Source organism: Geotrypetes seraphini, chromosome 18 (genome assembly GCF_902459505.1).
Source record: "Geotrypetes seraphini chromosome 18, aGeoSer1.1, whole genome shotgun sequence".
In the NCBI taxonomy this organism is placed as follows: domain Eukaryota; kingdom Metazoa; phylum Chordata; class Amphibia; order Gymnophiona; family Dermophiidae; genus Geotrypetes; species Geotrypetes seraphini.
The window spans coordinates 38,926,554-38,941,349 of record NC_047101.1 but is presented as its reverse complement, the minus strand read 5'-3'; the positions used below and the strand labels follow the sequence as shown (position 1 = coordinate 38,941,349).

The 14,796-nt window shown below is 42.1% G+C and overlaps 1 protein-coding gene across 2 annotated transcripts in view; it reads left to right on the top strand.

The window, feature by feature from the left end:
• Positions 1-14,796, top strand: part of ZMAT2 (zinc finger matrin-type 2) — a 67,819-nt gene that overhangs the window by 32,410 nt on the left and 20,613 nt on the right. For both annotated transcript variants that reach the window (XM_033927731.1, XM_033927732.1), the window contains exons 3-4: positions 3,839-3,965; positions 7,371-7,444. In XM_033927731.1, coding sequence (XP_033783622.1) covers positions 3,839-3,965; positions 7,371-7,444 — 201 coding nt within the window. The remainder of the gene's footprint in view (positions 1-3,838; positions 3,966-7,370; positions 7,445-14,796) is intronic.

Genomic DNA, 14,796 nt, shown 5'->3' with positions numbered 1-14,796 from the left:
GGGAAATACTACCATGACGTTAATTAATATATACGCCCCTAATTCGAACCAAAATGAATTCTTTAAAACTCTTCAACAACTGATCATACCACTGGCTACTTCAAATCTTATAGTAGCAGGGGACTTCAATGCTGTAATGGATCCTTTATTAGATAAAAACCCAGGTAGAGTTATGAAATCTATGGGACTAGATAATTTGATTCAATCTTGCGATTTAATAGATATATGGAGAATACTTCATTTTGATGGTCGGGAATTTTCTTTCTGTTCTCATGTTCACAATTCTTTTTCAAGAATAGATTATATCTTTACTTCAAAACATCTTGCACATCAAGTGACACAAGCAGCCATTGATCCAATTATTCTATCTGACCATGGTGGAGTGTGGATCAAAATTAAAACTACAGATCAAAATAATAACAGACCAATTTGGAAAATGGATAGTACATTGTTGGTTGACAAAAATTTTTGTGAAAATCTTCTAACAAAAATGAAAGAATTTTTTCAAATAAATGATAATGATGATATTAACAGAGAAACTCTATGGGATGCCTTTAAGGCAACCATTAGAGGACAAATAATTTCTTATTCGGCTTTTCTAAAAAAACAAATCAAAAAACAATTTTTAATCTTAGAAAAAGAGATTAAAAATTTAGAATCAAAACTTATAGAAAAATGGGAATATTATATTCAACAAGAATTATTAAAATTAAAAGGTAAATATAATGAGATCTCATCTAAGATGATTAGGAAAGATTTATTTTCTCAACAAACATTGTACTATGGTAATTCAAACAAATCAGGAAGAATATTGGCAAACTATCTTAAAGCGAAAAAAAGAAAAACAAAATTAATAGCAATAAAAGATGAAAATGGAAATACAAATACACAAATTGAACCTATTTTAAAACAATTCTTAAAATTCTATAAATCTCTTTATTCTTCCGAAAATTATCTAAATAAAGAAAAAGATGGTTTTGAATTTTTAAAAATGTTAGAGGGTCCAAAAATTCCTGAACATATAAAACGAAGTTTGGAAGAACCAATATCACTAAAAGAATTAGGAACAGCTTTGAAGTCCCTTAGAGTTGGATCCGCTCCAGGTGGTGATGGATATACAGTGGAATTTTATAAAACATTTCAAAACTTTTTATTACCCTATTTATTAAATCTTTATCAATATCAACTCAATAAAGGTTGTATTAAAGGCACTATAGCAGAATCTTTGACTATTGTTTTGCCAAAGTCCAATAAAGATCCCACTTTGGTATCAAACTATAGACCAATATCTTTAATAAATGTAGATGGAAAATTATTAGCAAAAATACTTGCGCTAAGATTAGCTAAAGCTCTCCCCCATATAATAGGTATGCATCAAACAGGATTCGTTGCTCAAAGACATTCATCTCACAATACCAGATTAACATTCCATATGTTATATTTAACAAAGAAAATGAATGAACCTACTTTTGCAATTTCATTAGATGCAGAAAAGGCCTTTGATAGAGTAGAATGGCCTTTTATGTATCAAGCAATGGAATGGTTTGGTATAGGTCCTGGATTTATACAAATGATACAAACAATGTATAGCTCCCCTTCTGCTAGACTATATATTAATAATACGTTTTCAGAAAAATTTAATCTACAGAGAGGAGTTAGACAAGGATGTCCCTTATCCCCTTTGCTGTTTGATATTGTTTTAGAACCCTTAATATTAGCTATCCAACAAGCTAAGGAGATACAGGGTATACCTCATTCAGATAAAGAATATAAGATATCTGCTTACGCAGATGATTTATTACTATATCTGAAGAATCCAGAATCCACCATTCCACATCTACTTGAATTGATTGAGAAATTTGGAAAATTTTCAGGATATAAAATTAATTGGAATAAATCAGAAATTCTTCCACTAAATATACATTGTACAAAAGGTTTATTTGATACATTCCCTTTTGTTTGGAAAGAAGAATATATTAAATACCTTGGAATTTTGATAACAAAAACAGTAGATGAAACAATGAAAATTAATGAAAAATGCTTATTACAAAAAGTAATAGAAATGTGTGAGCAATGGAATCCTTTGCATTTATCTTGGTGGGGAAGAGTACAAACCGTAAAAATGATGATTTTACCGATAGTATGTTACCAAATGGGGATGATACCAGTTTTCTTTCAAGATTCGTTTTACACAAAAATAAATAGGACTTTGACAAAATTTATATGGCTTAATAAAAAACCAAGAATTGCTCTAGCGTCATTACAAAAACCAATTAAGGAGGGAGGGGTAAATTTTCCCAACTTTTATAGGTATCATCAAGCCTATATCTTACGTCATGGTATGTATTGGATCCTCCCAGAACCCACAGATAATATTCCAGACTGGTTTTGGCTAGAATGGAGGCTTATGTTTCCATTACGTCTTAATCATGTAATTAGTATCAAAATGCCAAGGTTATACAAAGATCATAAAATATTTATGGATACCTGGAAAACTCTAAATTACATAAGTAATCTTACTCAAATTCCAATTAGTAAATCAACCAACCAAACTATATGGCTAAACCCCAAGATCAAGGTTGGCGGTTTTAAAGTCATCTGGAAACATTGGATGATAGCAGGCATTCGCACTTTGGATGATGTAATTAAAAATGATAAATTGCTGGAGTTTTCACAATTGCAACAAAAATTTGGTCTCAATAAAACACAATATTTTAAATGGTTGCAATTGAAGCAATCTATTCAGAAAGGGTTCCCTGAATGGAAAGATCTCGCTAAATATCACAGTTTGGAATTCTTATGTTTCCAGATGGACTCAATAGGTCACAAAGCCGCACAGTGGTATAAATTAATATCCGGATATATAAATAAAAAACCAAAAAATGGTCTTAGAGACATTTGGAGCATTGAGATAAAACACCAAATTAGTGCATCTCAATGGCCACGACTTTGGTCTTGGAGGCTAAAATGTACGGTGTCAGCATCTATGAGACAAACTTGGTTTTTTCTTCTTCATAGAGCTTTTTGGACCCCTACTCGTTTACAAAAAATAGATAGTTCAAGATCTAATAGATGCTGGCACTGTCATATTGAAATTGGGACATTAGATCATCTTTTATTCTTTTGTTCATTTATCCTATCATTCTGGAAATCAATTTGGCCCCAAATTAACAGAATGTTAGAAAATCCAGTAGCCTTGACATATGATACTATATTATTTGGAACAACTATGAGAGCAAAAAGCCAAATTTCATCCAGTAATAACAAACTCTTATTTATTTTAACTGGAATTGCAATACAACAAATCACATTCAATTGGAAACAACATGATAGATTGAACTATATGTTCTGGTGGAATTCGGTATGCCACATATATAAAATGGAACTTGCTATTGCAACACACAAAGGATACATGAATAAATTTAAAAAAATATGGGGACCATTAACCGATTTTTGTAATGAAGGATAATTTTTCCCATAAATAACATTGGAAACATCTAAAGACCGTTAACATGATTTCTCTAATGAACTTTTCCCATGATAAGATAATTGTAAAGAGGGAAATGGGGTGGGCTTTTCAATTTTGATTATTACATACTAAATTAATATTTAAAGAATATACAATAAAATTGATTTATGTATTATTGGTTGGGAAGGAGGGTGGGACAAGGGATTTTTATATTAATGTTAAACTTGATATTAATATATGAGTTATTCAAGTGTGTATTTAAGTTTCTATTGAGTTTATTTGTAACACTTGTTGTAACACAAAAAAATGAATAAAGATTTAAAACAATAAATTTCTTTGTAGTACTTCATAGTGTGGTTCTCATTTTAGGCAAACCAGTTCAGCCACCTGTCAAGAGGGAGCTCCTCCGACACAGAGATTACAAAGTGGATCTGGAGTCTAAGCTGGGGAAAACAATTGTCATTACCAAAACCACACCTCAATCTGAGATGGGAGGGTAAGGGAGTTCTTGCATGTTTTATTTTTCTTTAAGTTTTAAAACTTTTAAGATATTAGTTGAACTAGGATCTTTTCTTCTCAAACATTGTTTTGTGTTTTATTGTCAAGTAAACATTTCAGCCAAACAAAATAATAAAAACAATACCACTTAACCACTAAAACTGGGAAGCGATAGAGTAGGGAGAGGGAAGAAAGAAAAGGAGATATGCTTCCCTTATTTACCCACTGTGCTTATAAGGGGGTTATTGGGAGAAAGGGAGATATGACATACGCTTATGAGAGCACAATAAGTAGTATCTAATATAATAAAATGCTAAGCCGCGCATGCGCACTCCCACCTACGTGCATCCGTTTTCCGTGATATGTAGGGCACCTGAGGTAGAAGTGCGCATGCGCGCGAATCTCTCTCTCTCTGGCCGGTCGGCGGCGGCGTCTTCGCTCCTCTCCCCCTGCACACCCGAACCCCTGTTCAGCCTCCCATCCGACCCTACCTTCGGCTCCCTTAGTCCCTTGCCGATGCTCCTCTTCTCTTCCCGCCCCGCAGTCCCGATAAACTTCCTTACTCCACCAGGGGCCGCAGCACTCTAAACACGCTGCTTCGCGGTCTGCTATTGCCCTGATTTGATTCGGGTCTCCTGAAGAAGCAATCGAAACGGGGCCACGTAGAGACCCCCTACCCGTTATGAAGTTAAGTCATCACATTACTTACAGTCTATAGAGTGATGTTTATCTTATGAGAAAAGAAAAAATAAGAAAGAACTCCCACACAAGAAGTTGCAAGACCTTTATTTATTTATTTTTGTAACCAAACATGGAGCGTGACCAGCATTGAAACAGTTGCAATGACAGGAAGGCAAACTCTGGTTCATCTCTAGGGGTGAGCGTTCCTTCCTTGAAGAGTTTCACGTTTCTGAGTGACTCATATTTTGTTGACCACGATCCATGCTAAGGTTACTTGTTTGAAAGAGAGGTCAGTTTATATAGTTTTGGATCTGAGCATTTTTCTGACTTCCACTAGTATCTAAACTAGTATTACCCCTACGATTCCTTAAGGGATTGACTATGTGGCAGATGCTCTTTATGATCTTTTCAGGTTCTTGAGCAAAGTTTCAGCTTATGCCATCTCTGCCCACAGAATGCTCTGGATCAAGGCAGTGGGCAGGAGATTTGGCTTGTAAGGCCACTCTGAGCAGACTCTTGTTTCAAGGGCAGTTGCTCTTTGGCAAAGGACGATCTGATAGCCAGTGTGGAGGATTATAAGCCTAAGTCTTTGCTAGACAGCAGACCACGGACCCTAAGGGGGTCCAGTCATGGAAATTTTCTTTGCTCAAGACAATTTCTCCAGTACTCAGGAGTTCCCTCAAACCAGAGATCATTTCAAGGCTCAAGACAGCAATTTGGGAGCTCTAGACACCCCCACGCTTCCAGATCCTGTTCCACAGCAGCCTCCAAAAAGCAGCAATAATGCCAAGCTTCTTGTAGCTGTTCCCCCTCAGGTAGGGGGAAACTGGCAGAGTATTGGCACAAATTTCCACAGACCTCTGGGTGCTAGAAGTCATTAGGGAGGAGGGTACAAGCTGGAGTTCTTCTGGCCCCTTCTGGATCCTTTTGCAAATTCTCCAGTGGGAAAGCCAGAAAAAGCAGTCAGTCCATGCAAGGGTAAGAAGACTTTTAGATCTAGGAGCCATAGAGACCATACTGGATGAAGACTTGAGCTTGGGCAGATACTCCATATACTTTGTCGTGCCCAAAAGAGACTCAGAAGACTGGATACTGATCCTAGATCTGACGTTGGTCAGTGCATCTCTCAAGATATCTCATTTCCAAATGGAAATGGTTCGATCCATCATTGCCTCGGTGGCACTGGGGGAATTCCTTGCCTCCCTGGATTTAACGGAGTCCCATCTATAGGAAGTTCCACTTTCTGGAGCAACACACCTCCACAAGGAAGGGATGCAGGTGTATCCTTACCTGGATGATTGGCTGATAAGAGCACCATCTGAGTCAGAAGAAACAAAAGCAGTGAATTGTGTAGTCCAACTCCTGCAGAATTTGTGCTGGCTAATAAAATTCGGAAAGAATTCTTGAACCTGACCCAGTCCCTGGAATATCTGGGAATTCTTTTCGATATGGAACAGTGTGTTCCTCCCAGAAGCGTGCAAAGCTCATGCATCAGATTCTGGATATTCCCGAAATACCGGCGCTTACAGCATGGCATGATCTTCAGATACTGGGTTCCATGGTAGAAATGAAAGATGACATTCCCTGGGTGAGAATGCACTTATGCCAACTACAGGAAGTGCTCCTTCCTCTCTTGATGGTCTCTACAGGTAGATTCGCTACATGCTGCTCTATCTTGGGAAGCGAAGCACAGCTCAGCTTGAACTATGGCTGGAGTCACAGTCCCTGACCCTTGGAGTGCTGCTACGCTTCTCCGAGTGAATGATCCTGATGACAGATGCCAGTCTGTACATCTGGGGAGCCCATTGCGAGGGATGGCCACTGCAAGGCCAGTGGATGCCCTCACAGAGAAGATGATTGATAAACCACTTGGAGTTGAGAGTAGAGAGTTGCGCGGGGACAGAAATTCCACCCATCCCCACCTGTCCCCGCCAAAATCCCACCCATCCCCGCAAGGAATCCCCTCTGTCCCCACCCGTCCCTATAAACTTCAGAAATAGTTATTTCATTTAATTATGCTACTGAATTAAAGGCTCTGGTAGAGACCCATTTACAAATAAGCAAAGATACTTTATTAATTTGGAAATATTAATTGGGAAGAATACATATTTTGTAAACGGGTTTCTACCAGAGCCTCTAATGTAAATATAAAATATAAATATTCAGCTGATGAGATCCCCCAAGCTGTCAGCTGAGGACTTCCTTTGCAGTTGGCCAGGGGTCCCTTTTGCCAAGCTTGGCAGGCAGCAATAAAGTCCCTGAGTCACAGATGCTGGCACCTCAGTGGCTCATGGATGTTGCCAGCGATTTGTGATTACAATATGTCGGATTTGAAACATGTATCCTGCCAGAGATGGTGTTAGACCGCAAATGTGAGCTAGGATTTAACAGAGAGAGCAAAAGTCTTTTTTGTTTGTTTACACCACAGCGCCAGTGTGGTTAGGAGAAGGCAAAGGGGGTGAACAGGCTCTAAAAGGGGTTAAGAGGTTATAAAATAAACCCACCAGGATATTTTTTTAAAAAAAACACCCAATTGGGCAGGAAAATCAAATCAAATCGAAAAATCGATTCAATAGGCTGAATCGAATCAAATTTTTTTTTCCTGAATCGGTCAGCACTACTTCAGTAGCAAATAGCATTATGTAAAAAGAAAAAAAAGTTGAAATGTACTAATAATTTATTCTCATTAAATTCCTCCCTTGTTCTGTGTGGTTTTTTTTAGATATTACTGTAATGTTTGTGATTGTGTAGTGAAGGACTCTATCAACTTCTTGGATCACATCAATGGCAAGAAACGTAAGTTATGTATTTTTTTTCTGCATCGTAGTTTAAGTATTTGGGATCTAGATATTTGTATTTCAGTCTTCCTTCAGTTCCAGCACCTGGTAATATAGGTCCTATCACCATGTTACCTGGAAAAACATCTGTAATGCATGAATCGTACTTAAAACCATGGGCTCCTTTCACGCTAGCGTTTTTAGTGCACGCTAAAGATTAGCGTGCGCTAACCACATGCTAAATGAAAAATACTAACGCAAGCTCTATGGAGGCGTTAGCATTTAGCGTGTGCGATATTGTAGCACGCGCTAAAACCACTAGCGCACCTTAGTAAAAGGAGCCTTATATATTTTGTTTATCAAAATGATTGTGTGACTCCTGAAAGCTGATATACATACATCTTTCTCAAAAATCCTTATATCATAAGACATTGTATCTAACTGAATTTATTTATTTATTTATTTATATGCCACTTATATCCTAAGTGGTTTATATTCAGGTACTTTATCATATTTCCCTATCTGTCCGAGCAGCGAGGGATTTGAACCCACAACCTCAGGGTGGTAAGGCTGTAGCTCTAACCACTGCACCACACACCTTGGGTTTTGTTTTTTTTTTAGATTTATCATTTGGGATGGTTTATATGTGTGTTGAACTGCAGAGGAAGGTATTGAAATTGTCTCTTCTAGGGAACAGAAGACAGGTTAAGATAGAGGGGTGTTTGTTGTCTTGATTGATTAAAATCTCTACTGAACATTAGGCATGTCTCCTTTACCTTAAAGAAGTATAACAAATAAAGTGGATGCTCATGGTCACAATTATGCTTGCTCCTTAGAGATAGGTTTTAATTAAAAAATTAAAATTTTCAGGCATAGACATGTATGGACTGGTTGTGTAATGTTTACACTTAAATATTTTTGACTGCATTACAATTGTATTTCTTGACTTTCATCTGCTGGTTTTGAAAACTGTCCACAGCTGGACTTAATATCATGACTATGGGAAACCAGGTTTGTCATTCTGTTAAGGAAATATTTGTGTAGAACATCGTAGTGTTCATTTTAAAGTGGCAGTCTTGCTAAAAACATAAATTGCATATTGTTGTAAACTTTGCATTTTGAGAAGAAAATTAAGCATCATGAAAAAAAAAATTATTCTCATGTTGTTGAAAACAGGGAACAGTTTCACCCTGTATCATTCTCGTTTCCAAATTCTGATTTATTTTTAAACATCATGGCCAGGAGACTGGGTGACTAAGACTAGAAGAGGGTTAGAGCCTTTCATTTCCAGAACACTGATTTAGTCAGTAGTAAGCAATGGTCTACTCTCTGGAAGCTGGTATTAAATGACTTGGTGGTCTCAGTCCGGATCTTATTGGGCAATTGGCCGTATCACAGAAACACCAAGGTTGGCCAAACTGGTGGTTCAGTTACAGTGCTATACTACTATTCTTAATCATTTCTATAGTGTTACTTGACATATGCAGTGCTGTACACATTATATACAGGTACTTTCTCTGCCCCTAGTGGGCTCACAATCTAAGTTTTGTACCTGAAGCAATAGAAGGTTCAGTGACTTGCTGAGCATCACAAGGAGCTACAGTGGGAATCGAACCCTGTTCACCAGGAACAAAGCCTGCTTCTCTAACCATTGTGTGCTGCCATGCCTCGCAGACTACCTAGATGACCACAGCCTACTTTCACAATCTGGATTCAGAACCAACCACAGCACAGAGACACAACTAGGATCTCTCCTGGACACAGCCTGGCAATACCTAAGCAAAGGGCTGGTCATACAACTTGACATCTCAGCCTCATTCAACCTAGCACACCATCCTCCTGCAAATACTGGAAGCAGCAGGAATCACTGGCAGGGTATACTCGTGGTTCCAAGGATTCCTGCAAACCAGAACCTACAGAGTCAAAACAAACAGAAAAATCAAAATCATGGTCCAACTCTTGTGGCATATCCCAAGGATCTCCACTATCTCCAATGTTCTTTAACCTCTACATCACCCTCCTTGGCACCCACTTAGACAAACTAGGAATAACATCTTACAGCTACGCAGATGACATCAACATACTCCTTCCCCTCGACCAGCCAACTTCCATCACAACTGAACAACTGCATAAAACAATCGAAAAATGGATGATAAACTACAAGCTAGAACTGAACATGGAAAAAACAAAATCCCTATTGCTTGAAAAGGAAGAAACGCCATTCATAACAGAAATAAAGATAAAATCTACCATATACCCCCTTCAACCTGCCCTAAAACTTCTTGGGGTGATGATAGACAGATGCTGTACCATGCAACTGCAAATCAACAAGACAATTCAGAAATCCTTAGCAGTCATGCAGAACCTACAACAATCAAGAAAATTCTTTGACACAGAGCAATTCCAACTCCTGGTACAGTCCTTAGTTCTCGGTCTACTAGACTACTGCAGTGCCCTTTACCTACCTTGTCCCACAAGCATGATAAAACAATTACAGACTGTACAAAACACGGACCTCAGACTGATCTACTCACTAAGCAAATATAATCACATCACTCCATCATACCTAGACACGCACTGGCTTCCAATGCAGGCACAGATTTTATTCAAACTCTACTTTCTATTATTCAAAGCCCTGAATGGCACTGCCCCCACCTACCTGAACGATCGCCTTATCTGGAACAGCTCAACCAGACCAAGGAGAACACAGACTCCATTTATTCATCACCCCCACACACACACATACACAACCAAAGGCATGCAGTTCAAGAGGTTGTATGACGGATTACTAGCAACTCAGGTAGCAAAACTAGATCACCATCTCACCCACACATTGTTAACATCACCTGACTACAAAACCCTCCGAAGGGAAATAAAGACTCTGCTGTTCAATTATTTTGTATAGACTAGTTAATGCCGTACCCAAGTATCTCTTATCTCAGACAATGTCATAGTCGTGTAACAAATACCTGAACCTGTAACTCTCCTGGAAATGTCCAGCTCACCTCTTTTGTAATCTGCCTAGAACTGCAAGGTTAAGGTGGAATAAAAGTCACTAATGTGATACCCAGAAACCTAAGTTCAGAATTGGCTGGGGATACTGCATGGTTAATGTTCACAGCCCCTGTTGAAGAGGAGGGACAGGCACTAAATGATGGTGCATGACTTCAGTCCTAAGCCATGGCTGCTATAACAGGACTAATGCCTTCTATTATTCAGTGTGCCACACAATTACTCCCAGTACTCATAGGCTGTTGCCAAATTGATAAATACACTAAATATATAGACTGTGGAACTCAAGTATCTGCTGGTATCACCTTCAGAACTAGTCTCGGTGAATAACCATTTTGCAGACTATGGATCGATGATAGTCTGCAAAATGGTTATTCACCGAGACTAGTTCTGAAGGTGATACCAGCATACACTTGAGTTCCACAGTCTATATATTTAGTGTATTTATCAATTTGGCAACAGCCTATGAGTATTGCTATAACAGGACTAACATCAGTGATGAGGGGATATAAACGAGAAGAACAATTCCCAGTCCCTGGTGCCAGATACCAACCCTGTTTGAGCTGAAAGACCAAAAGAGCAGGAGGAAACTGCCAAGACCCCCAAAAAAATCAGTTTATTACTAGTTCAGACCAACGATTGCACTGGCATGGAATCTGAAGAATTATGGGTATGTTTCATGAATTTAATATACTACCTTTCTGTGATACAGCCTAGTTGTGATCCTTCTGGAGCAGGTATGAGGTCCTTTGGCAAGAGAGATTTGGGGTTTTTGCTCTGAGGAGAATGTAGGTGTCAGAATAAGATATTTAGCCACCATTCATAAGCATTAAATTCAATACAAAGTAACCATTCCTTTTCAACAGCAGCAGATGAATCCAGAGACTAGTGGGATAATACACATCTACCAGCAGGTGGAGATAGAGAACTGAACAACAGGTAGTCCCATTGGTTGGCACACTCTCTGTTTCCTCAGTATTCTCTATCTCCCAGCAGGGGTAGTCGCTTTTCCAGTAGCTCCTGGATTCTGGCTGGTTGTTTATTCTTCTGTTGAGAATTTTTCTCTTCAGTAAGATTGGAGTGATTGGCTGTGCGGTGCCATCTTTGGGAGTTACACCTGGGCCCCCCCAGGTCCCTGCTCCACCCTCCTCTCCTTTGGGATTGAGGCTTTCTTTCCTGGTCCTGTGATTTTTCTTCTTTCCCCCTCCAACTTAGCAAAAAAAAAAAAAAAAAAATGACCAGAGTATTGTTGCTAGTCGGTTCTGTTTCTGTCAGTTCCTCTCTGCAACTACCAGCTTACACAACAGTCAATTCGGGTAAGAGTTTGTTTTTTCTGTCTTGGGTGCATGGTGTTAGGTCTGCCGGTCTGCTCGCGAGTATTTCGCTGCTTTGGAGTGTGTGTGTGAGTTGCTTGCCTGTTTATCTTGGTTCGGCGGTTTGTCCTGGGAGTTATGGCAGCAGAGGCTGTGAAAAGGTGTTCCCGCTGTGGTAAGCGGAGAACGCCTTCGGGCCTCTGTTCGGCGGGCTGCTCCGACGCCATGGGGGAGGAGGTGCAGGTCGCGCCTGAAGTTTCCCGCGCATTTGAGCTCCGGCCTGTTTCTCCTGCTCGCGCGACCGCCGACGTTCCGCTTCAGCGCACTTCGGCGGTTTTGCCGGCGGTCAGCGGTTTGTCGGCTTCTTCTTGTGTGGGGCCGGTTTCTGGGCAAGGGAATGTTTTTTCAGTTGCAGCTCCTGTTAATCCGGTGGCTTTTTCCCCGGAGTTTGTGATGTTGCTACATCAGGCTTTTTTGCTGCAAAGCTCTAAACCTGCGCTGCCACGGGAGACTTCTATTGCCCTGTCTCCTGTACTGCCTGCCGGTGGGCCTCCTTTGGTGGCTCAAGCGGCGAAGCGGCGCAGAGTGGCGGCTGTTGACTGGGATGACCCTTCGTCCGGCTCAGCCTTGTCGCTGAATCTTCCAGAAGTTTTGGAGGACGGGGAAGTTGCGGATTTAGAGCTTGAGGATGTGCTGTCTAGGGAAGTAGATGATCCTACAGCGCTCCGTCTATTTCATAGAGAGGAATTGCCAGCTTTTATTTCTAAGGCGCTCCAGGGCCTTCATATCTCACAGCCGGATCCGCAGGCGGCGGGCTCAGCTAATCCTTTCATGGCAGGCACGAAAAAGCCTGCTAAGGCTTTCCCTGTCCACGAAGCGATGCACGAGCTGATTTCGGCTCAGTGGGTCACTCCAGAGGCTGGTCTCCGCGTGGCACGGGCTATGCGCCAGTTGTATCCCATTTCGCAGGACGAGTTGGACAAGTTTTCTAACCCAAAGGTGGACGCTTTGGTAGCGGCAGTTACTAAAAAGACTACTTTGCCGGTCGAGGACGGTATAGCACTCAGACACCCAGGATAGGAAGATTGAATCTTCTCTTAAGATGTCCTTTGATGTCGCGGCAGTTACCTTGCAGGCGGCGGTGTATGGTTCCTATGCGGCGCGAGCCTGTCTTCAATGGGTGCAAGATATGGCGGATAAAATGATGGAGTTGGGGGTTTCTGTTCCGGCCGACTTTCCGGATTTGGAGACGGGTCTTGCGTATGTGGCTGATGCGCTCTATGATGTTATTCGCGCTTCGGCTAAGCAAATGTCTCTGTCTGTGGTGTCTCGGAGATCCTTGTGGCTCCGTCACTGGGCGGCGGATGCTGCTTCCAAGCTTCGCCTGGTGAGACTTCCCTTTAAGGGTCGTTTGTTATTTGGGGATGATTTAGATAGGTTGGTGAAGGATTTTGGTGATTCCAAGACCCAGCGATTGCCGGAAGATAAGCCTAGAGCTCCATTGAAGTCTTTGGCGGCCAGGAATCGTTTCAGGGATGTTAAACGATATAGGCCAGGGAAGCCGTCTTTTCCGCCGGCTTATGGTGCTTCTTTTCCTTCTAGACCTCGGTTTCCGCAACGGAATTCCTTTCGTCCTTCCAAACCCCAGTCCACCCAGCCCGCCCGGACCCCAGCAGTGCGTACTCCCCAATGACGGGAGGTCGGTTCTCTCCGTCGGGGCCATTGGGGGTCGGCTGTCTTCCTTTCTGGCGGAGTGGGCCAACATCACGTCCGATCAGTGGGTTTTGGACGTTATTCGAGATGGTTACAAGTTAGAATTTTCCTCTCCCGTCGCAGATTCTTTCTTGGTCTCCCCTTGTTCTGGGGCCAAAAGAGATTCGGTACGGAGCACTCTTCAGGTCCTTGTGGAAATTGGGGCCGTCGTGCCAGTGCCTCCGGCGGAGCGGGGACAGGGTCGATACTCCATTTACTTCGTTGTGCCCAAAAAAGGGGGGCTTAGTCAGACCGGTCTTGGATCTCAAGAGGGACAACCGATTCCTTCGGGTCAGGCACTTCAGGATGGAAACAGTGCAGTCGGTGATAGCGGCTGTTCAATCGGGGAAATTCCTTACGGCTCTCGACCTCAAGGAGGCTTATCTGCACATTCCCATCTGGCCACCGCATCAGAAATTTCTTCGTTTTGCGATCTTGGGCCAGCACTATCAGTTTCGGGCCATGCCATTTGGCCTCGCCACGGCTCCGCGGACATTCTCCAAGGTCATGGTGGTGGTGGCAGCCTTCCTTCGCCGGGAAGGGATTCGGGTGCACCCTTACTTGGACGACTGGTTGATCAGAGCATCTTCCAGGCAGGACAGTTTGGCAGCTACCCGCAGGGTGATCTCCCTTCTTCAATCCTTAGGGTGGGTCATCAATTTTCCGAAGAGTTCCCTTCTCCCGTCTCAGTCGTTGGAACACCTGGGAGTGCTGTTCGACACGACAGTAGGGAAAGTGTTTCTTCCCAAGGACCGGGGGGAGAAGTTGCAGTCTCAGGTTCGCATGCTTCTCCGGTCGTCCAGACCGAGAGTGTGGGATTATGTTCAGGTTCTGGGCTCCATGGTGGCCACGCTGGAAGTTGTGCCTTGGGCGTGCTTTCACATGAGAGCGCTGCAGCAGTCTCTGCTCTCTCGTTGGTCCCCGGTGTCTCAGGACTACACTCGTCGTCTGCAATGGATGCCGCAGGCATCCTCCAGCATGGCTTGGTGGCTCAGCGATTTCAATCTGTTCAGGGGTATGCCTTTGGCGACTCCGGCGTGGATGATAGTTACCACGGATGCCAGTCTCTTGGGTTGGGGAGCTCTCTGCCTTCAATCTTCAGCGCAGGGAGTCTGGTCTCCGGAGGAGGCTCAGTGGCCCATCAATCTTCTGGAACTGAGAGCGCAAAGGCTCGCGCTCCAAGCGTTCCTGCCCATGATTCGGGACCGCCCAACGAGGGTTTTTTCAGACAGTGTCACGGCGGTGGCGTACATCAACAAGCAAGGCGGTACCCGAAGTCTTCAGCTAGCAAACG